Source organism: Haliotis rufescens, unplaced genomic scaffold (genome assembly GCF_023055435.1).
Source record: "Haliotis rufescens isolate VD_foot unplaced genomic scaffold, xgHalRufe1.0.p SCAF_3, whole genome shotgun sequence".
NCBI lineage: Eukaryota > Metazoa > Mollusca > Gastropoda > Lepetellida > Haliotidae > Haliotis > Haliotis rufescens.
In genome coordinates, this window is record NW_025964001.1 from 29,698,217 (window position 1) to 29,725,204 (window position 26,988).

Genomic DNA, 26,988 nt, shown 5'->3' on the forward strand with positions numbered 1-26,988 from the left:
ATCAGCCCCAAAAACCAAGCTCTAGCTCGTAAACACCCCTTACTTACCCCAATATCCCAAAGAATAACAAACTACCTAAATGAACACCAAATTAAAAATCTTAAACAAAACTGCAAACAATCAAATATCTTCACCCCTAAACTTAAAATACCCAAAATAGACACAACACTAGCTAGCCAAATAAATAAACAAACCGACCCAAACATAGCTAAAACTACCACACTAGCATACATACACGAAAATTGGCCAAATTGGTGTCACATTTACACGGACGGATCCTCAGATCCGACCTCCAAACACACAGGTTTCGGAGTCCATACCACACAACCAACTAAAACCACACAATCCTTCCGACTCCCAAACAACCAATCAATATTCACGGCAGAACTAATGGGCATGGCCTCAGCCCTCCATAATCAAGAATCCAAAAAACACAAAAAAATCCTAATACTTACCGACTCCCTAAGTGGACTGCAAGCCCTCCAAAACAAAAATACCAAAAACCGACCTAAATTAATAAATCAAATACTTAAAAGCTCCAACGACCTAACTAAGGCAGGCAAACAAATAACCTTCTTGTGGATACCCGCCCACGTAGGAATATACGGTAATGAAAACGCCGATAAAGCAGCTAAACTATCCCTCAAAATCCCAGAAATAAGCTTAAACTTACCCATCTCAAAATCAGAAATTAAAAGTGTAAACAAGCAAAAAATCACAAAAAAATGGTATAACCTATATCTGAACTCAAATAGCCAAATCAAAAAAGTGCTCAGCAAACCACTAACCAAACCAAAAATTCTCCATCCATCCAAAAAAATCGACAGAGTAATCACTAAACTCCAAACAGGACACACCAGCCTAAATAACCACCTAAAAAATTTTAAAAAACACACTACAGGTAACTGCCCACACTGCAAACAACCAGAAACCCCAGAACACGCACTCATCCACTGCACACACTACCTAACACATCGAACCGCATTACAAACCACCCTCAATCTAAACAAGGCTCTAACTCTAGAAGCAATACTAAACCCACAAAATAAACTAGAAAACTTCAAGGCTTTAGGCGTATTCTTAATAAAAACGGAACTAATAAAACGCATCTAAAAACACAATAACCTACCAAATCAAAATCACATAAACAAACAAACATCCACCATACCCAGCTCCCTTAGTTCTCCTCCCCAATCCCATCGGCATCTATTCCAAATCTCAAAATTCCCAAATTCTATATAAGCAACCCCTAAAACCCCCCTCTTGGGTTGCACAGACCACTTTCGCCCCTTTCGGAAACACATTAAATGGCCTGGCCGGGCCCGTGTGCGAAATACGCATCAGTCGGAAAGCGCACGTTAAATCTCCAAAGTAAGTAAGTAAGTAAGTAAGTTTCGCAAATACATTTAATGTATTCATTCAAGTATCATGACACAAAATTTAACTCATTTTAACTTAATTCAACGATTTTATAGCGATATTGAAATATTTCGCCCATGGGCGAGAAAAAGGTTTGGCCCATGGGCGAGAATATGTTCCTTTACTTAAAACTCATGATTTTGTTTCGCAAATGCATTAAATGTATTGAAAGAAGTATCATGACACAAAATTTAACTCATTTTAACTTAATTCAACGATTTTATAGCGATATTGAAATATTTCGCCCATGGGCGAGAAAAAGGTTTGGCCCATGGGTAGACCCATGGGCGAGAATATGTTCCTTTACTTAAAACTCATGTTTTTGTTTCGCAAATACATTTAATGTATTCATTCAAGTATCATGACACAAAATTTAACTCATTTTAACTTAATTCAACGATTTTATAGCGATATTGAAATATTTCGCCCATGGGCGAGAAAAAGGTTTGGCCCATGGGCGAGAATATGTTCCTTTACTTAAAACTCATGATTTTGTTTCGCAAATACATTAAATGTATTCATTGAGGTATCATGACACAAAATTAAACTCATTTTAACTTAATTCAACGATTTTATAGCGATATTGATATATTTCGCCCATGGGCGAGAAAAAGGTTTGGCCCATGGGCAGGCCCATGGGCGAGAACATGTTCCTTTACTCAAAACTCATGTTTTTGTTTCGCAAATACATTAAATGTATTTATTCAAGTGTCATGACACAAAATTTAACTAATTTTTACTTAATTCAACTATTTTACGGCGTTATTAAAATATTTCGCCCATGTTTTCGTCAGTCCCTTTCAAGCATCAACTAACTGTTTGCAAAGTATATTGTATCATGTGAAATATACTTTATATTATATCATTACATTACTATTTAAAAAGGGCATTTGGTTGGATGTTTCCTTTAGTTCTACAAATTTCACCTGTTTTACATATTGTAGCGATCTTTAATGAACCCGGCCTTACCTCTCGTAACGTTTTGACAGTTTATCATACGAATTCATGTGCGTGTACTCCAATTCATTGGAGTTATTTTCCACAACATTAAATTTTAGTTAGTTTCTATTTCATTTCCCATTTTACGTCCCGTTGATACATCACACTGGGCAATTACGTGACACTAGGTATGCAATATACAGGTACGCGTGCGCGTATTTTAATGAAAAAAACTATTCGTCTTTTATTGCATAACGTTTGGCTGAATATCTTACATTCTAACGAAATCTCGAAATAATTATTTAATTACATGCGGTTTCGAACTGACCAGTAGGAATTATGTTTCAATGCGATTGAGGAAAACGTGAGTGAATATTGTGACACTAAAGCAACTTTTAACTGCATTGTCACTTTTGGTATGAAAATGGTAACAGTTCAGAAAAAACAACAGCCTTCTTATGATAATTCTCATTAGTACGTTGTATCTAATTACAGTGTCGGCCTTATTTACAGGTGATTCTACAATACTTGTTGTCGGTCAATTACGATCTACCACACCACGCGTGAATAAACAGTTATGCAGGTGTTGCTGTGGGCAAATACCTAGCCTGAAAATGTTTATTTTTTTTAGGATACATGTTTTACAAATGTTCGTTGATATGTGGATATATTAAGCACAAAGACAAAAAAATGTTTATGAAAGATGAATTAGTGCCTTGATATATTCATCGAGATGTGTATCATCGTTTAATGGGGTCATTCAATAAACGTATGTTTGGAGGAGATATCAAAGGAGCCGCTCAATATACACAGTGTCGTCCGGTGAACTACCACCCCACCCTGTCCATTAGAGTTATGTAATCGGTACACAAATATATTTGATGCGGTGTCAGTGCGGAAGGAGTTTGAATTACGTCCGGCACTTGCCACAGAAATCCTCAAAGTATAGAAACAATAAACAAGGTCAATCCGTACTAATTACCTAGTGACGCACGTAACAACGATTGTCAATAGTGAAACTGGTGAAAACAAATTGAAATAGATTTTAATAAAACATTATTGTACTAAATAACTCGCAAAAGCGGTGCCTAAAATTGTTTGACCGTGTTATGTGTGTTGTAAACTGACGAATAGCAAGTAATTGTCATACTGTACGCATGGTTCCATATACAAATTCAGTTATACAACCGGTATGAAACTGAGAACTGAGATACCAAGTGCAACCTGCATTCACACACGGAAGCAATATACTTGTGTGTATGCCCTCTCCTCTAAAAAATGTATCACTAAAGTATTTGCATTGTAATAAATATAGTAATGATAAAACTTGGTAATTTGGTAGGTCTCCGACAGATATGATTTTCAGTTTTTTTACACCTTTGATTGATACGGATTACGTACCTGTAGTCTAGTCACTGTCTCTAATGTATCTGCTTGTTAGAAATTTCAAATGTCTTGTTATAGCACTGTTCCTAAAATACGGCAGTTTCTTTTATCGGGTATAAATAGTTGATTCGTCTTGTCACGCAGTAATTTTTACTTGATCGAATGATTTCCACAAAAAATTACGGCAGAGAGTTTTGTATTTTATTATATTTTTAGAAGATTTTAGAAGATGCTTACATCACTGTATCTCAGAACGTAAAACTGATAACATTCAAACATGTAATAAGTACACAGTTAATTGTTTCAAATAATTTCCTGCATATTCCTTTTTGAACAAAAAGCCTACATGTATACTGATATCGGTGTCCAATGTTAAAAGGGTAATAGTGCAGTCAGCCATGGTAAATGGAGAGACAATAATAAGGTGATTAATTATAGTCTGTTGCAGAATATGCGGTATAAGTGTAGTCATTGATACATATACACATTACACATATACAGATGAAATACACGATATGATGCAGTGCAAGAACAAATTAAGATGCGGTTTCTATTAAAAATAATTATACGATTTTGGATTTAATTAGCATGTTTAAATTTTCAGGCCAACACGGCTGAGATACAGCATCGGCATACTCAACTGGAGTTGTTTTCTGCCGGTCGTAAGTTCATTGTTTGACTGAGCACACTCGTGTCGGGGTTGCGATATTTTCTTCTCTTTGTTGGCAGCCTGCCACCGGTCTGAATTTTGAGAAAGGTCTCAGCATGGGACTGTTAATTACTTCTTAATGATGTCTTCAAGCTTACAAACTTGTAGATGTTGGGTGCGGTTAGGACCAAACTTTTTCAGCTCAGAGTGTTAGTGGTCCTGGAACCCATAGTGTCAAACAGGTTCTGCACAAAACGTCCATCAGATTCTACTGTTCAGCAACATTGTCACTGAATTTCAGAACTTTGGCATGATATAATAATCAAGGATTTCGAAGGTGAACGAGGGGAAAGGCAGACGCACGTGGATTTACCCTCAGGTTATTATTGTCTGGAGTTCACATTTTGGGGCATTTCATATACTAATTGAACAGAGTTCACCTGCACATGTCCACTTTAGTGATACAGACTGTAACCAAAAATGCAATGAGCCGTAGCTCTTAATCCCTTATAACAACGGTAACAACAACCAGGGTGAGGACACAGTAAGGTTAAACCGTGTCCAACAGACAATCTGAGGTGGCTATCTCCCATCAAGTCAGCTCTGTTTTTAAGCGCATAGTTATGTTTTTACATATTGATATAAAATGAATTAAAAAAATTATATTTAACAAACCTACACATTACCAAATACAAAACTTTATAACCCTTTCTAGACTTCGTTCCAATTAACCTGGATCATTCAACTCGCTCGCGAAGGTCGTATGCGACATTAAAGTGAATACGTCTACAGTGTACAAGTAACTTTTAACTGTATCAAATTCGTCTTCAATTCGTTTTCATCCTTTTTCCCTATTCCATGCATGTTTATGTTGCTACATCTTATTGCTCATGTTTCCAAGTATTGTAAAACACTTTAATGTTTCTCCTTCTTAATCTAACGTTATAACATTTCCGGTCATTGCCATCATCTAATACACAAGAGATGATACCAAGACATATTTTATTCGGTTTCATGGTCTATGCGGTCTTACAATTGATTTTATTAGTCTTTAAATCTTATGTCTAGTAAATATTTTCACAAACAGGGCTGTTAACTGATATAAGGAATGTGACATCCAGTTGATGACTGAATACGACGTACGCTAGTCTGGTAACGACATTTCTACAATATTTTTTGGATAAACCGTTAATACGCTAGTTGTGACAGGGATGATGGTATGGTAGATGTAGCAGACATATTGACAGCCGTTGTTACGCGAGTCACTAGGTTATTAGTACGGCATTGGCCTTGTTGATTGGTACTATACTTTCTGTGGCCACTGGCGGACGTAATTCAAACTCCTTCCACACTGACATCGCACGAAATATATTTGTGTACCGATTACATAACTCTTACTGACAGGGTAGGGTGGTAGTTCACGCGAAACGGACGACACTGTGTATATTGAGCGGCTCCTTTGATATCGCCTCACAACATACTTTTAATGAATGACCAATTAAACGATGATACACATCAGGATCGCGGAGAAAATACAAGCTTCGTTCGCGTTGAATATATATATCAAGGCACAAATTCATCTTTCATAAACTTTTTGTGTCTTGGTGCTTAATATATCCACATATCAACGAAAATATGTAATACATGTATCCACAAAAATATACATGTACAGGCCAGGTATTTGCCCACAGCAACACCTGCATAACTGTTTATTCACGCGTGGTGTGGCAGATTGTAATTGACCGACAACAAGTATTGTAGAATCACCTGTAAATAAGGCCGACACTGTAATTAGATACAACGTACTAATGAGAATATGAGAATTATCATAAGAAGGCTGTTACGTTTTTCTTAACTATTACCATTTTCATACCAAAAGTAACAATGCAGTTAAAAGTTGCTTTAGTGTCACAATATTCACTCACGTTTACCTCAATCGCATTCAATCGCATTGAAACATAATTCCTACTGGTCAGTTCGACACTGCTTGTAATTAAATAATTATTTCGAGATTTCGTTAGAATGTAAGATATTCATCCAAACGTTATGCAATAAAAGACGAATAGTTTCTTTCCATTAAAATACGCGCACGCGTACCTGTCACGTAATTGCACAGTGGGATGTATCAACGGGTCATAAAATGGGAAATGAAATAGAAACTAACTAAAATTTAATGTTGTACACGCACATGAATTCGTATGATAAACTGCCAAAACGTTTTGAGAGATAAGGCCGGGTTCATTAAAGATGTTGGGTGCGGTCAGGACCAAACTTTTTCAGCTCAGAGTGTTAGTGGTCCTGGAACCCATAGTGTCAAACAGGTTCTGCACAATACGTCCATCAGATTCTACTGTTCAGCAACATTGTCACTGAATTTCAGAACTCTGGCAAGATATAATAATCAAGGATTTCGAAGGCAAAACTTTTTTCTCGCCCATGGGCGAAATATTTCAATAAATCTGTAAAATAGCTGAATTGAGTAAAATTGAGTTACATTATGTGCCATGAAAATAGTAAGAACACCTGCATGTATTTTCGAAACAAAGCCATAAGTTTTAAGTAAAGGAAAATATTCTCGCCCATGGGCGAAATATTTCAATATCGCTATAAAATCGTTGAATTAAGTTAAAATGAGTTAAATTTTGTGTCATGATACTTAAATAAATACATTTAATGTATTTGCGAAACAAAAACATGAGTTTTGAGTAAAGGAACATATTCTCGCCCATGGGCCTACCCATGGGCAGGCCCATGGGCGACATAGTCTAAATATTGAGTTTTTGAACATTTTTTTTCATTTTTTCATTAAATTTTGTGTCATGATACTTGAATGAATACATTTAATGTATTTGCGAAACAAAATCATGAGTTTAAGTAAAGGAACATGTTCTCGCCCATGGGCCAAACCTTTTTCTCGCCCATGGGCGAAATATTTAAATATCGCTATAAAATCGTTGAATTAAGTTAAAATGAGTTTAATTTTGTGTCATGATACTTCAATGAATACATTAAATGTATTTGCGAAACAAAATCATGAGTTTTAAGTAAAGGAACATATACTCGCCCATGGGCCAAATATTTCAATATCGCTATAAAATCGTTGAATTAAGTTAAAATGAGTTAAATTTTGTGTCATGGTACTTGAATGAATACATTAAATGTATTTGCGAAACAAACACATGAGTTTTAAGTAATGGAACATATTCTCGCCCATGGGCCTGCCCATGGGCCTACCCATGGGCCAAACCTTTTTCTCGCCCATGGGCGAAATATTTCAATATCGCTATAAAATCGTTGAATTAAGTTAAAATGAGTTAAATTTTGTGTCATGATACTTGAATGAATACATTAAATGTATTTGCGAAACAAAAACATGAGTTTTAAGTAAAGGAACATATTCTCGCCCATGGGCCTACCCATGGGCCACACTTCGCCCATGGGCAGGCCCATGGTCGACATAGTCTAAATATTGAGTTTTTAAACAATTTTTTTTTCATTTTTTCTTCCTTGGTATGTTCCCATGAAAACGGCATGTTTAATTTTGTAAATACCTTTAACCGAGACTGGGCAAAGAGCGTAGAGTTTCTGGACTTTTGGGTTTCCAGAATTAAAATGGGACGTGTTATAGTATTTTTAAACACAACGGATACGTCATCATTCCAGCTAATCCTTTTCAATTTATTTAAAGATGAAGAAACACCTTAAAAAGCACAACCGTACTAATGTACAAAGGTTAAGCATTCAATACATTTTCGTGTATTTTCCGTATAGACTTGGGAAGAAGCAGGTGTGTGTGTGCGTGTGTGTGTGTGTGCGTGCGTGTGTGTGTGCGTGCGTGTGTGTGCGTGCGTGTCTGTGTGTGGTGTGTGTGTGTGTGTGTGTGTGTGTGTGTGTGTGTGTGTGTGTGTGTGTGTGTGTGTGTGTGTGTGTGTGTGTGTGTGTGTGTGTGTGTGTGTACACTCGACTAGAAAATAAACGCAACAGTAGTAAAATCATGAATATCTGATTTTGTAATACCTGAGTCTTTACAAAATTAATGCCAAAATTGGATTGGTAATTTCTGCATGGATTGGGATTGGTTTGTGCGGAAAGAGTGAACTACTGCAGAAATTTGGTGAAAAGATGGAAAATCCCTGAAACACAAACCACGACAGAGCCTGGCACCGAAACACACCAACATGACATGCACGTGCAACATCACTTGTTGGGCTATAAAAACGTTGGGTTTTCATTTACATGCCATCACAATGTTACAGCAAGTGAACAGCGAAAACATGCCACGGCTGACGGAAGTTAACGCAACAACGCCATCGGACGACTGCAACAGGAAAACCATCTTCAGCTGAAGCCAGGTTTTTCCACCAAGCACCATTATAAGACTGTGGGACCTTTATCGGGCACACGAGACAACGCGTGACCCTTTTCAGATCCGGTCGACCACGTATCACTACTAGAGGGCAGGACACATTCATACGGCTACGTCACTTATGTGAAAGAACCACCAAGGCCACCTCTACAAGTACGGCAATACCAGGATTGCGTAAGATATCAGCCCAGACAGTGAGGAACCGTTTAAGCACTGAAGGTATTCGCGCTATACGACCAGTTCGAGGTGTCATTTTGATGAACCTGCGTCATCGACTGCTACGCCAATGGTTTCTTAAGTTCTGGACAAAGGCAACCATACTTCCTTTACATAAGAAAGACAGTAGTAAATCCAGATAATTACAGCGGGACATCTCTTGTGTGTGCAGTAAGTGAAACACAGGGATATTCAGCAATGAAAACGTGATCCATTGCTGAACATCCCTGTCGAAAACAAGGTTGAGTTTCTGTTACTTTGTCTCGAATTTTGCCTGGGTAATTATTACTATGTCTGGTATTTGATATGGAAGTATAAGTTGTACTTACTACACACACAAGATTCTTCACTAATTTCATAAAAAATATCAAACACGTTCTTAAAATGCTCAAACCAACGGTCTTTATTAATCTCATTACTCAGATCACGCGAGCTTGATAAACTTCTCAATTCTTTCCCAAACATAGATGAGTCCTTAATACATAATATCAGTTTGGTTCGATTCCCGACATGGGTACAATGTGTGAAGCCCATTCCTGGTGTCCCCCGCCGTGATATTGCTGGAATATTGCTAAAAGCGGCGTAAAACCATACTCACTCATATACCTTGTGTTTGGCCGTAAATAGCTTTCAACGTCCTCAGGTGGCTTGAAGCAATAACGCCTATTCGCACTTAGTAATATTCCAGATGAAAATTAGTCCACGTTATTCGTATGTAAATACTACAACGATTGAGGTCAAGTTCTTCCAATATTCCGGCCGACTATATTATACGCTTTTGTTTATCAATCACTGTAAAATAGTGATGCTAATAGGTGCTCTCGAAAAGGTGAGCATATCCTGCCCCACAAACACATATAAATCAAATCAAGTGTTTATCTGAATAAACTTGCATTGGACATCATTTTATTGTAAATGTCCTCTACCATAAAACTTTGTGAAAGCTTTACTGAAGCCTTGAATGTTGTAACCTTGATCAAACATCGACGGCTGGCCCAGTCGTCTAAGGCGCCGCGATTCGCTGTGCAGAGTTGCGTCCCTTGGGCACGCCAGAAACCTATGATTGTTGGTTCGAATCCCGGTTCGCCCCGATTATGTTTCTAGGTTTGTCAGCATCATACCCGTGCTCGTGGGTTTCGCCGAAGTGGTAAACGTCTGAGACCTGCATCACTTCGGGCTTTCCTCCCACATTAAGCTGACACGCCGCGATATAACTGGAATATTGTTAAAAACGGCGTTAAACCCAAGGCACTCACTCACTCACGTTATGCACAGATCTAAATGTGAAACAGATGAGGCAGTGTTACAGATTTCTTTATTTCTCTTTCAGCTGGGTACATCAGCTGCTATTACATCATTATTGAACGATATAAGATATTCGACACTTGAAGCTTATTCTGTGAAGATCCGGGTTAGAATTGGTCTTCAAAAACCCATGCTTGTCTTTAGCGGCGACAAATGTAATCGGGATGTCAGGCTCGCTGACTAGCTTGATGCATGTCATCGTATCTCAGGTGCGTGGATCAATGCTCATGATGTTAATTACTGGATTGCCAGGTCCTGACTTGATTATTTACATACCGCCGTCATATAGCCGGAATACTGCTGAGTGCGGCGTTAAACAACAAACAACAAGCAAATACCCATGAAGCTTAAGTAATACGTTTTGGCCAAATTCCCTTGTTTTGATTTTGCCAATTCGTGTAGAAATTCCCATTTATATGCATGAAGAAACGAATAAGCTATAAAGTGAGAGCAATAATTATTGGTGCCCATGGAGATGCCTAATTTTTACCGAAATGCCTTATCCTTAAATTTCACATGGATGTTTTCAATTAGGAAGTCCAGCATTTCACATATTATTTTCTCAATAAATTGTCCTGAACCTCTGAAGACACATGGATCAATGAATGAAGTTTTCCCTTTAGATTGTAATGGAGAACGCTTATGTGGGAAAGTTGAAACATCAAATATTTTGACATAACTGAACTTGGTACTTTTTGCGATTGTAAAACTTCAAGAAAATCCTTGTGTTTTTTGAGAATCCACATGGTATTAATTCCACTTGTCTCAAATACTTTCTGGGATGCGAGTCTTTTGCAGATTTCTTCCTCAGCTGACACACTAGCCTAACCCTAGAACATGGCATTAGTTGATATGTCAATTATACCAAGTTCTTTCATCCATCTTTAGTACACTTTCGGCATTATACATTTTCTTTCAGAACCACAGGCATTGCGGCAACTGGTTAGTCATGTGTGTCACTTAACACCAGTCCCTTAGCTTTGGGCACCCACGTCAAAGAGAAATATGAATTAATCTGTGAATCATGTCTGAAGATGTACAAATATGAATATGGCGTATCACTGCATGTGAAAGGAATTCACTGTAATCAGTAATGGAAATGAAAAATGGCTTCTATAATACCTAAATTGATAAATATCCTAAATATGGTGTGATTTTTGGCCTATCGGCAATCTGAAAGTCAACAACACGGTATATATGTGATTTTGTCAAACTTTAACCACCACGACTATCAGCTTATATACAAAATTAACAGCCCAGACAGTTTTAAACCAACTACCACCAACGCGCACAGTTATTGTTTTGTTAAATATCTCGGAATATATACATCGCAGAAAGGTAATACATTGATAAAAAGAATAAAATAGCCCAATAAAGCTTACGTTGACACAAAAGTGCACTTATCCCATGTTATGGTCAGACGGAAATTGTATGGCTAGAGTCAATGGTATATGTTTGTAATTGACTATGAATTCAACATGACATTCACGACAAAACGTATGTACACTCAAAAAATGAAATGCACAGGTAGATTTTTAGTAAATGTATTGTACCCAATAAAGCCGATATATTTATAAATTAATATCATAGATACAAATCTGAAATTTTGGTGCTCGATAGTCACATGTTGTCGTTGTGCAAGGGCATTGAAACCTGTTCATTGTCATGTCACATAGAGCCACAGAGAGTATCTCGTGTGACCACCCTGGGCAGCAATCACGGCTCTGCATATCCTCGATTGGATAAGTGTACGAATTCTGTCCGGCGGAATTCTGCGCCATTCTGCTTGTAACGCTTTGGCCTGTTGTGAGAGTTTCTGCAGCGTGTTCTGACGTTGACGTACACGTCGATCGAGTTCATCCCAGACGTGTTCGTTGGATTGAGATCTGGAGATCTCGACGGCCAGAGCAAGGTGTTGATGTTGGCATTATGAAGGTAGTCTACCGTGACACGAGCTGTGTGCGGTGGAGCGTTGTCCTGTTGAAACAGCTCATCCTGGCGGTCAATGATTGGAAGAAGGTGAGGTTGAATAATTTGATTCATGTAGCGATTTGCTGTCACATTCCCCTGAACCACAACCACACACCATGACACTTTCGCTACCGAATTTGTCGAATTCACGTACACAATGTGGGGCAAAACGCTCATTTCGACAACGATAAACTTGTTGTCTTCCATCTCGCCGGTGAAGAAGAAATCGTGATTCATCTCTAAGCCACACTCGTCTCCAGTTTCTCAAATTCCAAGGCTGTAAGGTATGGCACCAACGCAAGCGTCGCTGTCGATGGATCTGTTGCAAAACAGGGACGATAACTGGTCTTCTGGGTCGGATTCCAGCCTCGCGAAGATGGTTCCTGACAGTCTGGTCCGATATCCTTCTCAAATCAGGGGTGCGTCCTGCAGTCTCCGTATGTGGCATTGCGATGACGTAGGTGGAACAGTCGAATGTAGCGGTCCTGTGCAGGGGTGGTGACTCTTGGTCGGCCGGTTCTCGGACGGTCTGCAGTGGAATTGAACTGTGTGTATCGGTCACAAAGACGGCAAATGGTGCTGTGGTGGACGTTGAAGTGGCGTGCAACAGAAGACTGCGATTCCCCTCTTTGGATACGTCCTATGGCGATCTTCCGATCGGCAGCGCTGAGTCTCGGCATTTTCGAACTTGAAAATTGTTGACAATTGAATGACAAATTGTTGGCTTGTGCTTACCTTTTTATAGCCACTACCACGAGTTACGAATGTCATAACTTGCACGTGCATTTTGCTATCCCGTTTTCCTCCTAGACATTTTTGAACAAGTGTCAAAACAATGCCGTTTAAGACATTGCAAATCGACAATGGCTGCGTTTTGACGCAACGTTTGTCGAATATCAGGCCATCAACATTTTCAAATATCATATATCCAATTTATGTACCGGAGTATTGGTATAGTCAGGTTCAATGAACTACATACTACCTGTGCGTTTCCTTTTTTGAAGAGCCTATAAAATAGTCAACCAAACTGCAACCTTGTTGATATCTATAGGTATTCTTCTCTTTCATATCACTTTATTGTCTACCATCAAATATATTCTGCAAATAAAAGAAACGCAAAAGTGATTTTAGAAGTATATTTTATGTATCGTATAAATAAGCTTTTCAGGTTGAAGGTCATCTGAGCTCAATATCTTGTGTGGACACTATTAAAATCCAAAACTGACTGGCGTCGTCGTCCCATGCAAGCAATCAGATCCCGAATTGTGGCCTGGGAAATGTTCAGCCACTCTGGGCTATGGTCCAGACAGGGCCTAGATGTGATTCCTCAAAAAGACTTTTGTCAGACTTGCTGCGTGAGGCACACTACCACCACCAAATCTGCCCATTTTCTGTGTGCTTTGTTCGTTTGTTGTTTAACGCCGCACTCAGCGATATTCCAGCTTTATGACGGCGGTCTGTAAATAATCCAGTCTGGACCAGACAATCTAATGATTGACATCATGATCATCGATCTCCGCAATTTGGATACGATGACATGCATCAACCAAGTCAGCGAGTCTGACCACCCGATCCCGTTAGTCGCCTCTTACGGCAGGTATGGGTTGCTGAAGACCTATCTTCTACATCTAAAAATTCGAAAGGCACATCTAAAATCTTAAAATGTATGCTGGTATGGGAGTCGATGATATATACACCAGATGGACATGCTGACACGCTCCATTGATGAGTGAGTGAGTGAGTTGGGTTTGACGCCGCTTTTAACAGTATTCCAGTTATATCACGGCGTGCCAGCTTGGTGTGGGAGGAAAGCCCGAAGTGATGCAGGTCTCAGACGTTTACCACTTCGGTGAAACCCATGAGCACGGGTATGGTGCTGATAAACCTAGAAACATAATCGGGGCGAACCGGGATTCGAACCCACAATCATAGGTTTCTGATATGCCCAAGGGACGCAACTCTGCACAACGAACCGCGGCGCCTTAGACAACTAGGCCACCCTGGCCCCCGCCCATTGATGAAAGGACACTATTGTGTGACGTCACTCATGTCGACACAATCAGCTCCGTGTGGTAGATGACAATCATGTTTTGCCTATCTCAAATGAAGACTGCAACAAGTGCACTGGAAGTTAAGTCGCACATACTGTCAGCCATAGCGGCGTACTGGAAGCTGACGTGGATGCAGCTTGCATTCATGGCGAGGTACCTCTCCCTGCTCTGTAGCTAGCTTGATCGATCAACTTGTCTTCTCAATTTGTTTTAGAAATATGTACCAGTTTTGCACCAAAAAAGCATCTTGTTGCGCAATTGCTTCCATCGTATAATGGATGCCAACCCCAAGGGAGGTAACCCAATCAATCCAATCCTCCACAATCAATAACAAACATGGCGTCTCACATTCTCAACAACTCCCCGGTGACATGTGTCGGGAATAGCATTTCTGTAATGACTGCGTCACGCTGGCTGATTAGTTGGCCCCTCTCCGTGTTTACGTTTTTGCAAAACACTCACGTATTCGTGCAATGTCGGAAATAATGGTACAAAACAAAACACGAAATAAATCTTTTCTGAAACATAAAACGTCAACGCCTGAGGATAACCAGTCTCAATTATCAGCCAAATAAGATACCTTTTGGTATAAAAGGCACAATAGTGGTGAAAATTATATGAATGGATCACTGAAGCCCTGGGATGAAAGGTAGGATGTTTGAGATGAGGTGAAATTGGGTTTAACGTCGCGTCCAAGATTATTACACTTATATAGCGACGTGCATGCACGTGTGTGTAGCTGCTTGTACTAGTCCGGACTGATGCCGATTTATACCATGCCGTAGTTTAACATGAATACCCCACCCAGACACAGTGTACTGACTCCGAGCCGACCAGTCCTTGATTTAGCCCCTTAATGCCGAGCGCCAGACAGGGTAACAACAAGTTTCATCTTTTAACGTCTTTTGGTATGACGCGGCCGGGGATCGAACCCCGAACCTTCCGCTCTCCGGGCGGACGCCCTACCACTAAACCACGGAGGCGGTCGAAGGATGTTTGAGGTGACATGGATATTTTAAACTGAATCGACACCATCACACACTTCTGTAGCTATTGTAATAATGTGTGTACCCTGTGGGACGTGTTTCGGCGGATAAGTGATTATTCCCTGGCAAGCCTGCGTTCTACCAGCAGTTTGTGGCCCATGTCAGGAACATCATGACATAAAAGCACCAGGTGAACTCCAGTAGACCCGTGAAAATCCGGCGTAGAATAGGTCCTCAGCAACCCATGCTTGCCGTAAAATGCGACTATGCATGGCGACTAACGGGATCGTGTGGTCTGGCTCGCTGACTTGGTTGATGCATGTTATCGTATCCCAACTGCGTGGATCGATGCTCATGATGTCAATCACTGGATTCTCTGGTCCAGACTGGATTATTTACAGACCGCCGTCATAAAGCTGGAATATCGCTGAGTGCGGCGTTAAACAACAAACAAACAAACATAATGTGTAAATTCACATCATTATTTCAATCAATCACCCGGTTATTATCTACCGCATTTGCCAAAATTATAATTGTAGTGTACGTTAGAAGCGAGCCTGACCTTCCGATCCCGTAATTCGCCACTTACGACAACCATAGTCGTCTTTTACGGCAAGCATGGGTTGCTGAAGACCTGTTCTACCCCGGATCGTCACTGGTCGAATTTAAACATTAAAAGATGCAGTGTACATTCACGGAGAAATATGGTAACTCAACAATATGGTGCATCACAGATTGTCCGTAGAGGTCTGTCTTCTTCAACGTTAATTGTCATGTTGTGAAAAGAATTGAAGGCAATTCGTTATTAGACAGTCATTAACTTTTATGCTTTTGCTGGCGTGCACAGAGAACATTATCGATAAAACCAGACACCATCACTTCCCAGTGTGAGAACACCGAGATGGCACGGCTTCCATCATCCGAAACTTGGAGCTACACTGTGATTACTCATCTTTTATTCAGAATACGATTCTGGAGTAACTTAAGCTTGTTCATGATGTGTAGCGGGACTTTTTTTTTGATACCAAATGAGGGAAGTTATCAGCATGAAATTAATGCTTAATGCTAACGCTCACCGAGAGAATACTTTCAAGAAACACAACGTCAGATCACATACCACCAAGGAAGACAACGTCAGATCACATACCACCAAGGAACACAACGTCAGATCACATGCCACCAAGGAACACGACGTCAGATCACATACCACCAAGGAACACATGGTCGGATCACATACCACCAAGGAACACATTATAAGACCACATACCACCGAGGAACACAACGTCAGATCACATACCACCGAGGAACACAATATCAGATCACATACCACCGAGGAACACAACGTCAGATCACATACCACCGAGGAACACAACGTCAGATCACATACCACCGAGGAACACAATGTCAGATCACATACCACCGAGGAACACAACGTCAGATCACATACCACCGAGGAACACAACGTCAGATCACATACCACCGAGGAACACAATGTCAGATCACATACCATCGAGGAACACAATGTCAGATCACATACAACCTAGGAAGACAACGTCAGATCACATACCACCAAAGAACACAACGTCAGATCACATACCACCGAGGAACACAATGTCAGATCACATACAACCTAGGAAGACAACGTCAGATCACATAACACCAAAGAACACAACGTCAGATTACATACCACCGAGGAAAACAATGTCAGATCACATACCACCAAAGCTAGATCAAATCTGTCAAAGCTGGTTATTGTAACATTGGAGTGGAGATGTATATCCCCAGAGCACTCCAGTGCTAAACCTGCTTGGATATGGATCCAGGTCCTTCCATGTCTCTGCTGTTTGTTACTGCTGCGGTGACAATCACGAGAGCACTAACTGCAGGAGGGATGTAAAGTGTTCAACCTGCGATTGGAACCACTTTGCTTCTTCTAAATCCTGCACCGTGTGGCAACGTGAATTACAAATACAAAATTAAGCATGAACAAAACATTTCCTTTCAAGAAGCTAAGAAGAGGGTTGCAGGTCTTACTGCAATGTGTGTGTGTGTGTGTGTGTGTGTGTGTGTGTGTGTGGTGTGTGTGGTGTGTGTGTGTGTGTGTGTGTGTGTGTGTGTGTGTGTGTGTGTGTGTGTGTGTGTGGTGGTGTGTGTGTGTGTGGGGGGGGGGTTGTGGGTGGTGTGTGTGTGTGTGTGTGGGTGTGTGTGGGTGTGTGTGTGTTGGTGGTGTGTGTGTGTGTGTTGGTGGTGTGTGTGTGTGTTGGTGGAGGTGGTGGTGGTGTGTGTGTGTGTGTGTGTGTGTGTGTGTGTGTGTGTGTGTGTGTGTGTGTGTGTGTGTGTGTGTGTGTGTGTGTGTGTGTGTGACTCGTTTTATACTAGAGAGTCAAATAAACAGACTCTACTAGCAACAAGGAAATGACGGACAGTAAAGCAGGGCGTAAATAACTCAGGTTTGGTAGCTTGTCTGTCAACATCGAAACGTTGGATAGGCTAGACGATAACCCACGTGTTATATCTTATTAATGAAGGTTGTAAGAAATTAACAATCTCCTTTCAACCGATCATTGGGGTCTCAAGATAGTTCGAGCATTGAGAATAGCAAAACCGTCAATATTATTTTTATTGTTCCTAGGTGTACATGTGCAAGGAAATATATTCTTTCCATGTGTCATTGAATATGCACCCTTTTTAGAAACCGCACCTGTAAAACAAACTACACATTCCCACAAAAACGTATTGATCGTGAAAGTCTCATGTTGCTAGCAAATAATCAAGAAATAATATACATAGAATGATTGGATTGCGTATATATGTAGTGAATTACTGAGTTATTAATATGACATGCTACACATTAGATGCATACAACGAACTAATCTGCATGTATATGCTAATGGGGATTCTATATTATAAAGCGAAAACGATAGTTAGAGTACTTTAATGTCACAATAGCGCGTTATCGATTTCACCGCAACTGCATTAAGCGCTCGTAAAAGGTATTTGTGTCTCCGTATCAAGAGCAGTCAGATATTTCCCATTGAGATTTAGTTTGTGACGTCATGATGCCTTACTTAGATGTCCCTCTTTACAATTTCTGTGTACTAATGTTTCTATAAAAAGAAGAATGGTCTTAACCGTAAACAGTGATTAATACATGAGTGTGTCATCGTAAATATCATTTCATACATTAGGAATACAAATTTTTGTATTGTGCGAGTCTATGGCGAGCGTACGAGGGTTATAATCTCTTATCAAATAAGTAAATCGCCCCATGTAGTATATAGTGCCACATGTCTTGCAACCATATTGCTTTATGTAATAAATAAAGCGACAAAACCCTTTATATATCCAATAGAATAATGCAGAGTCGATTGTACAATTTTGACTATATCATGAGCATATGTTTATGAATCACTATCAAATAGTAATGATACCAGGTGTTCTCGAAAAGATGAGCGTATCCTGCCTACCGGGGCACCTGCCATAAACACATGCAAAGGCAAGTCAATTGATCAACTGGAAAAAAACCATGGGAACATATGGTACAAGTCAAATGGGGAATTGCATCAGACATAATTTTTGTCACTGATGTGTATGGGCAGACCTAGATTATTTTTTGAGTAGGTTGGCAATCACATTTATAATTAGATTTATAAAGAGTAGTTCCTTTTAGATGACGTCATTTCGTATTTATCGGATAGAGATACCAAGTTCATCGGATTTGGTTATCCCCTCTATTACCCTATGAATTATGTGACAATATGGAACCTTTACTTTATTTCAATGGCTTTTGGCTAGTTTCTATAAGTTTCTAAGAAAGAATAATCATGTATAATATTTGATGTTCTAATATAGTCATGTCGGAATAAGGTATACAGACTTTAATAATGAAATCTGGAAACTAGCGTTTACGCTAATCTAGTTATTGTTATAGTACATTGGTATTAAATTCACGTATATGTTATTGACGCAGGTGCTCCACTGTGCGGTATCTTATAATTTTATCAATGCTAATCTAAGTCGGGAAAAACTTTTACAAACATTTATCTTCCATAAAGATGTACGTGTCTTAGGATATTCCCCGAGTCGAACTGGTTCTCGACTACATCAGCGCATGGACACAGTGCGCGAAATGTTTAGAGACGGAGCCCAGCGTTAATCAGTGATTAGGACTAGCGCTTTAAAATACCCAGGTCACAGATTAACAGTTACCTCCATTATGTTTTGTTTGTTTACGCAATACTTAAAGCCCTAATACAGGACAATCAGTTATTAATAACGACACAGAATTTGGATAATTGCACGTAATGATAAACCTCTGCGAGACTCATGTTGCACGTTAATCAGACCTACACCTTGCCCTATAAATGGAGCTGTCAAAGAGCGGAATCTGCCTGTCCCTGCGTCATGAAGATGTCATTTGGACCAGCTGCAGGCAGATATTGACATGATCTAACTGATGATGTGGCACACGAATAGGCCGAGTGATGAGGGCACACTGGATGTAGTCAGGAGAACAACAACGAAACAGTAGGTGGAGAAGTATGTAGCATAACCCTGTAAGATTCATGCAATTCCCTATCTAGTATGTCTCCGTTTATAATGCTCCTCACGTGCAGGATTTATACAATGAGTTTATTGTCAGAAGAAATGGACATAATGAATCCCAATTTATATATGTTTGAATCCCCGTTTATAATGCCTTTGTCTATAATTCCCATGTGTGTAAATCCCCGTTATAATGACTCTATCTATCATTACAATGTGTATAAATCCCCGTTATAGTGAATGAATCCCCGTTTATTATGACTATCTATGATTACAATGTAAATGAATCCCCGTTCAAAATGATTATATCTATGATTACAATGTGAATGAATCCCCTTTTATAATGACTATCTATGATTACAATGTGAATGAATCCCCGTTTATAATGACTATCTATGATTACAATGTGAATGAATCCCCTTTTATAATGACTATCTATGATTACAATGTGAATGAATCCCCTTTTATAATGACTATCTATGATTACAATGTGAATGAATCCCCGTTTATAATGACTATCTATGATAACAATGTGAATGAATCCCCGTTTATAATGACTATCTATGATTACAATGTAAATGAATCCCCGTTTATAATGACTTTCTATGATTACAATGTAAATGAATCCCCGTTTATAATGACTATATATGATTACAATGTGAATGAATCCCCGTTTATAATGACTATCTACGATTACAATGTGAATGACTCCCCTTTTATAATGACTATCTATGATTACAATGTGAATGAATCCCCTTTTATAATGACTATCTATGATTACAATGTGAATGAATCCCCGTTTATAAAGACTATATATGATTACAATGTGAATGAATCCCCTTTTATAATGACTATCTATGATTACATTGAGAATGAATCCCCGTTTATAATGACTATCTATGATAACAATGTGAATGAATCCCCTTTTATTATGACTATCTATGATTACAATGTAAATGAATCCCCGTTTATAATGACTATATATATGATTACAATGTGAATGAATCACCTTTTATAATGACTATCTATGATTACATTGTGAATGAATCCCCGTTTATAATGACTATCTATGGTAACAATGTGAATGAATCCCCTTTTATAATGACTATCTATGATTACAATGTGAATGAATCCCCTTTTATAATGACTATCTATGATTACAATGTGAATGAATCCCCGTTTATAATGACTATCTATGATTACAATGTGAATGAATCCCCGTTTATAATGACTATCTATGATTACAATGTAAATGAATCCCCGTTTATAATGACTTTCTATGATTACACTGTAAATGAATCCCCGTTTATAATGACTATATATGATAACAATATGAATGAATCCCCTTTTAAAATGACTATCTACGATTACAATGTGAATGACTCCCCTTTTATAATGACTATCTATGATTACAATGTGAATGAATCCCCTTTTATAATGACTATCTATGATTACAATGTGAATGAATCCCCGTTTATAAAGACTATCTATGATTACAATGTGAACGAATCCCCGTTTATAATGACTTTCTATGATTACAATGTGAATGAATCCCCGTTTATAATGCCTCTATCTACAATTCCCCTGTGTATTTCCCCGTTTATAATGCCTCTATCGACAATTCCCCTGTGTATGTCCCCGTTTATAATGCCTCTATCTTTAATTCCCCTGTGTATTTCCCCGTTTATAATACCTCTATCTACAATTCCCCTGTGTATTTCCCCGTTTATAATGCCTCTATCTACAATTCCCCTGTGTATTTCCCCGTTTATAATGCCTCTATCGACAATTCCCCTGTGTATGTCCCCGTTTATAATGCCTCTATCTACAATTCCCCTGTGTATTTCCCCGTTTATAATACCTCTATCTACAATTCCCCTGTGTATGTCCCCGTTTATTATACCTCTATCTACAATTCCCCTGTGTATGTCCCCGTTTATAATGCCTCTATCTACAATTCCCCTGTGTATGTCCCCGTTTATAATACCTCTATATACAATTCCCCTGTGTATGTCCCCGTTTATAATGCCTCTATCTATTATTCCCCTGTGTATGTCCCCGTTTATAATGCCTCTATCTATAATTCCCACATGAATGAATCCAGGTTTGTGCCTCCGTCAACATCATTTTCAGTTCCCCAAAAAACTAAATGGCATTTTTGCTACAACTGCACCTCACCAGATAAACACGTCATCTTCTAAGCACCTTCATATGGCTACAACAAATACTTGGCTAGCCTTCTCCATTTCTCAATGCATGACAGAGCAGTTCACCCCCCTTTATTATTTTCCAATTCAAATCAGGTAAAACTTTCAATATGTCACAATCAATGATTGTATTCAAGTTTAATGTTTCCTATTTTACGGGATTTCTCCATCCACTTGGCAGATTGCTGAGGTGGAACAACGTTCCGCTTGAGAATGCATCATTATACCTGGAATGTTGATGTTCACGTCATTATGTATTGAGAAATAGGACATATATGGGCAAACATAATGCGCACGCAGGTAAAATCCACCAGTTGTTACAGTTGTATTTATGTGACCAGGGGACATAACTCTACTCCAAGCTAGTTTTTAATCCCCGGGAACCTGTTATTGGCCGTGACTTAAAACATAAATCACTCTGTTGAATTGAACCCTCTAAAAATCCATAACCTATAATTTACACCACATCGCCCTGCACTACACAATCCAACTGTATAGACGTAATAAATAAACACCTGCTGGTGACAATAATACTTTTAATACTTTCAGCGATAATACAACATAATTCCACAAACACTTTCAATAGGTCAGTATCCGTTGGGCGGATAATAATCATCCAGGGGACAAATTGCCAAATCACCGGTCGCGTCGTGGCCCAGCGAGCTCGCCACATGTGACAGTGTTTTCAATGTTTCAGTAGAACAGACCTGGATATGTTCGCTGTCGTAAACATTCTGGAAGGCAACAAACGACGAACAAAGCGCAATGCCACAGTCGTGGCAGATTGGGGAGCGCGGTAAGCGGTTCAAGACATTTACAAGAAGGTATTCAAAAATTTAAATTTAATCAATAATTAATAAACTTTTATGGCATATATGGACATTAAATCATGCTTAAAAGCCACATGTAAATTTAGATTCTGTGTAAGTTAATGCATGCCATTTCAACAGGTGGTTCGTTAACGATGACTTTAAATGCTAGGATATGCTTGTATCATGTTAGTCGTATGCATACAACATGTTTACAGGTTGCTAATATTTACTTGGTTTCTAGCGGAAACAGAGACGGTTATAGAATCTTTACCTGAGACTGCTGGTCACAACATATTTGGGGTATTTGTGGTGTTCACATCAGTGTCACAAAAATTGAACAGTTTTAGTTTAAACACGCAGATAGCTGTCAGTCACGAGTGATTTATAATAACCAGGCCCGCAAATTAAATTATCCCACTACAAACACGCAGAGACTGATATTACTTCGCGACATCAGAGGTGATGCAGGGTGCATCGCTCCACATTTTAATGTATCTGGTGTTAAATGTTACGGCACACTGCATGGCGTAAGAGCGTTCTTTGGTTGAGCAGTGGAAATTATGTCAAGCATGGCAACATTACCAAATGTACACAAAGCAGATATTTGAGGTCAGGCCGCTAGCTATGACAGCTGCTCGGATATTGTGTTACGTTTTCACTTGTCACTATTTATTATCGAAGCGTTCTTATTTTCAGAAATGACAGCCAGGAGAATGGTGTTACGGTAAGTTTAACCTTTTTTATTTATGGAAATATGTATAGATAGTATTTGAATAATTTAGTCAATTTCATATCATTAAGTCAATATGATATTAATTTTGTCAATCTGTAGTCAACAGTTGTGATTTCAGTCATGTTTTCCCCCTCGTATGTTGTTTAGGATTAGGATAGCTTTTTCTCTCTTCACCGAAACATAGTCACGGGTCACAAATATGATTTTGGGATTTAGAAGTATATCATGTACAACGCCAGAGAACAACCAGTCTTGATTATATCTGCCGAAACTGATTACATTGGGTGTAAAAAGAAAAATAGCGCTGAAAATTAATTGTTTGTTTGTTTCTTTGTTGTTTAACGCCGCACTCAGCAATATCATTAAATGAATGGATAACTCACGTTCAGTGGTGACACAGGTGTTCTCGAAAACAAAACTAAAATCTAGACGATTTAACTCAACGCTGATGTCAAATTTACACCCACTGGATATTTGAAAGAAAACGATCCCATCGAATCTAGCCTACAGTCGCTCTATCTTTCTCGTTGTCTTGTATCCTTTAAAGACATTAACTAGAAGCTATGTTCATTAAATATTCATCCATTTACCTGACGGCTGTGAGAAACTAATTAGTCTAGAACATTTGAGATGCACATTACTGACATGTTGTCAAACAGAATGTGTCACGTCATTGTAATGTACATGTGTTTCATTTCCTTGTTGGTTATATTCACACGATGTCAAACTTTTTTAGAGGCACATAAATCACAGCAGGGACTGTGTACTAACACAAAAAGTTGGAGAATGTCAGTGTGACATATTCGTATGAACGACAGACGTATTGTATATTTACCTGGAGAGTGGCATGCTGTCACCAATAAACAAATATGTATCATCAACAACATACTTTCCCCCTGCCTGGATGAGTGTACACATGTGGTGCATGTCGTACACATGGCGTTTATAGCCACTTGTCCAACCGCATGCGCTGTTGTACGTCATGAATTCTCAATCGTGTCCGTGTACGATGCAAATGTACTCTCAATGGTATACTTGAATGTATTTGAATAACCGTCATTTCAGATATATCTACATGTACGTATAACTCCGTAGTCCTGCACCATGACCGTGGAATATATTTATTTTATGAAAAAATAATAATCTAGAAATGCATACAAAAGCAAGTCTAGCCAGCTCAAGCTAGCTCTATTCCACATGGGGAATTTTTTTATTTTTAGAGTCAAGAAGGATATTGTGTAATATAAGATTTCAGAGACTAAATGTTAGTCTAATAACTCCGGAAAAGCTGTGCTACTGAGTGCTTGCACTTTAAATGTCTCTGGTGCTTATACAATGCCTGTATAGAACAAAACATTGATAAGAACAAACAAGGAACATGTGTTGTGAGGGTCAAGTGTCAGTTATCGACCGGTGATAGTTTGGATTTGATCGTTTGACCTCAGCTAGTATAAATTACAACCGATTCATTTAGTCTGCCTGTTCTTGGACGCCTTGCTTAATCGCTTTCCCCATTGTCCGAAACAATAATACTGCTGGTAGTAGCGTGCTTGTTTATCTGTATGTGTTTATGTGCTTCCTTCCTTTATCTGAGACAATGACCTGACGTCGTGTATGCAGGAATTAAGTTATCAAACATGTCTTTTTTGTGTTATATACCCAGAACATTAGGCTCTACATACTACTTCTCTACTGGTGTTTGTTCCCTGCATACATCCTTCACTACTAATGCTCTAATGGTGTTTGTTCTGCTACTACATACATCCTTCGCTACCAATGCTCTACTGGTGTTTGTTCTGCTACTACATACATCCTTCGCTACCAATGCTCTACTGGTGTTTGTTCTGCTACTGGTGTTTGTTCTGCTACTACGTACATCCTTCGCTACTAATGCTCTAATGGTGTTTGTTCTGCTACTACATACATCCTTCGCTACCAATGCTCTACTGGTGTTTGTTCTGCTACTGGTGTTTGTTCTGCTACTACGTACATCCTTCGCTACTAATGCTCTAATGGTGTTTGTTCTGCTACTACATACATCCTTCGCTACCAATGCTCTACTGGTGTTTGTTCTGCTACTACATACACCCTTCGCTACCAATGCTCTACTGGTGTTTGTTCTGCTACTGGTGTTTGTTCTGCTACTACGTACATCCTTCGCTACTAATGCTCTAATGGTGTTTGTTCTGCTACTACATACATCCTTCGCTACCAATGCTCTACTGGTGTTTGTTCTGCTACTACATACACCCTTCGCTACCAATGCTCTACTGGTGTTTGTTCTGCTACTACATACATCCTTCACTACTAATACTCTACTGGTGTTTGTTCTGCTACTGGTGTTTGTTCTGCTACTACGTACATCCTTCGCTACTAATGCTCTAATAGTGTTTGTTCTGCTACTACATACATCCTTCGCTACTAATGCTCTACTGGTGTTTGTTCTGCTACTACATACATCCTTCGCTACTAATGCTCTACTGGTGTTTGTTCTGCTACTACATACATCCTTCGCTACTAATGCTCTACTGGTGTTTGTTCTGCTACTGGTGTTTGTTCTGCTACTACGTACATCCTTCGCTACTAATGCTCTAATGGTGTTTGTTCTGCTACTACATACATCCTTCGCTACTAATGCTCTACTGGTGTTTGTTCTGCTACTACATACATCCTTCGCTACCAATGCTCTACTGGTGTTTGTTCTGCTACTACATACATCCTTCACTACTAATGCTCTAATGGTGTTTGTTCTGCTACTACATACATCCTTCGCTACCAATGCTCTACTGGTGTTTGTTCTGCTACTACATACACCCTTCGCTACCAATGCTCTACTGGTGTTTGTTCTGCTACTACATACATCCTTCACTACTAATACTCTACTGGTGTTTGTTCTGCTACTGGTGTTTGTTCTGCTACTACGTACATCCTTCGCTACTAATGCTCTAATAGTGTTTGTTCTGCTACTACATACATCCTTCGCTACTAATGCTCTACTGGTGTTTGTTCTGCTACTACATACATCCTTCGCTACTAATGCTCTACTGGTGTTTGTTCTGTTACTACATACATCCTTCACTACTAATGCTCTACTGGTGTTTGTTCTGCTACTACGTACATCCTTCACTACTAATGCTCTAATGGTGTTTGTTCTGCTACTACATACATCCTTCGCTACCAATGCTCTACTGGTGTTTGTTCTGCTACTACATACACCCTTCGCTACCAATGCTCTACTGGTGTTTGTTCTGCTACTACATACATCCTTCACTACTAATACTCTACTGGTGTTTGTTCTGCTACTGGTGTTTGTTCTGCTACTACGTACATCCTTCGCTACTAATGCTCTAATAGTGTTTGTTCTGCTACTACATACATCCTTCGCTACTAATGCTCTACTGGT

The 26,988-nt window shown here is 39.2% G+C and overlaps 1 protein-coding gene across 3 annotated transcripts in view; it reads left to right on the forward strand.

Annotated features, from left to right (window-relative positions):
• The first annotated feature begins 22,652 nt into the window (after positions 1-22,652).
• The window catches only part of LOC124145526 (cyclic nucleotide-gated cation channel alpha-3-like), a 73,632-nt gene continuing 69,296 nt past the window's right edge, over positions 22,653-26,988 (forward strand). Inside the window, exons 1-2 of one of the 3 annotated variants that reach the window (XM_046515346.2) lie at positions 22,653-22,836; positions 23,549-23,576. In XM_046515346.2, coding sequence (XP_046371302.2) covers positions 22,754-22,836; positions 23,549-23,576 — 111 coding nt within the window. In that variant the 5' untranslated portion in view covers positions 22,653-22,753. Of the gene's footprint in view, positions 22,865-23,548; positions 23,577-26,988 lie in introns of all 3 variants that reach the window. The other 2 variants (XM_046515313.2, XM_046515325.2) reach the window with 2 other exon arrangements.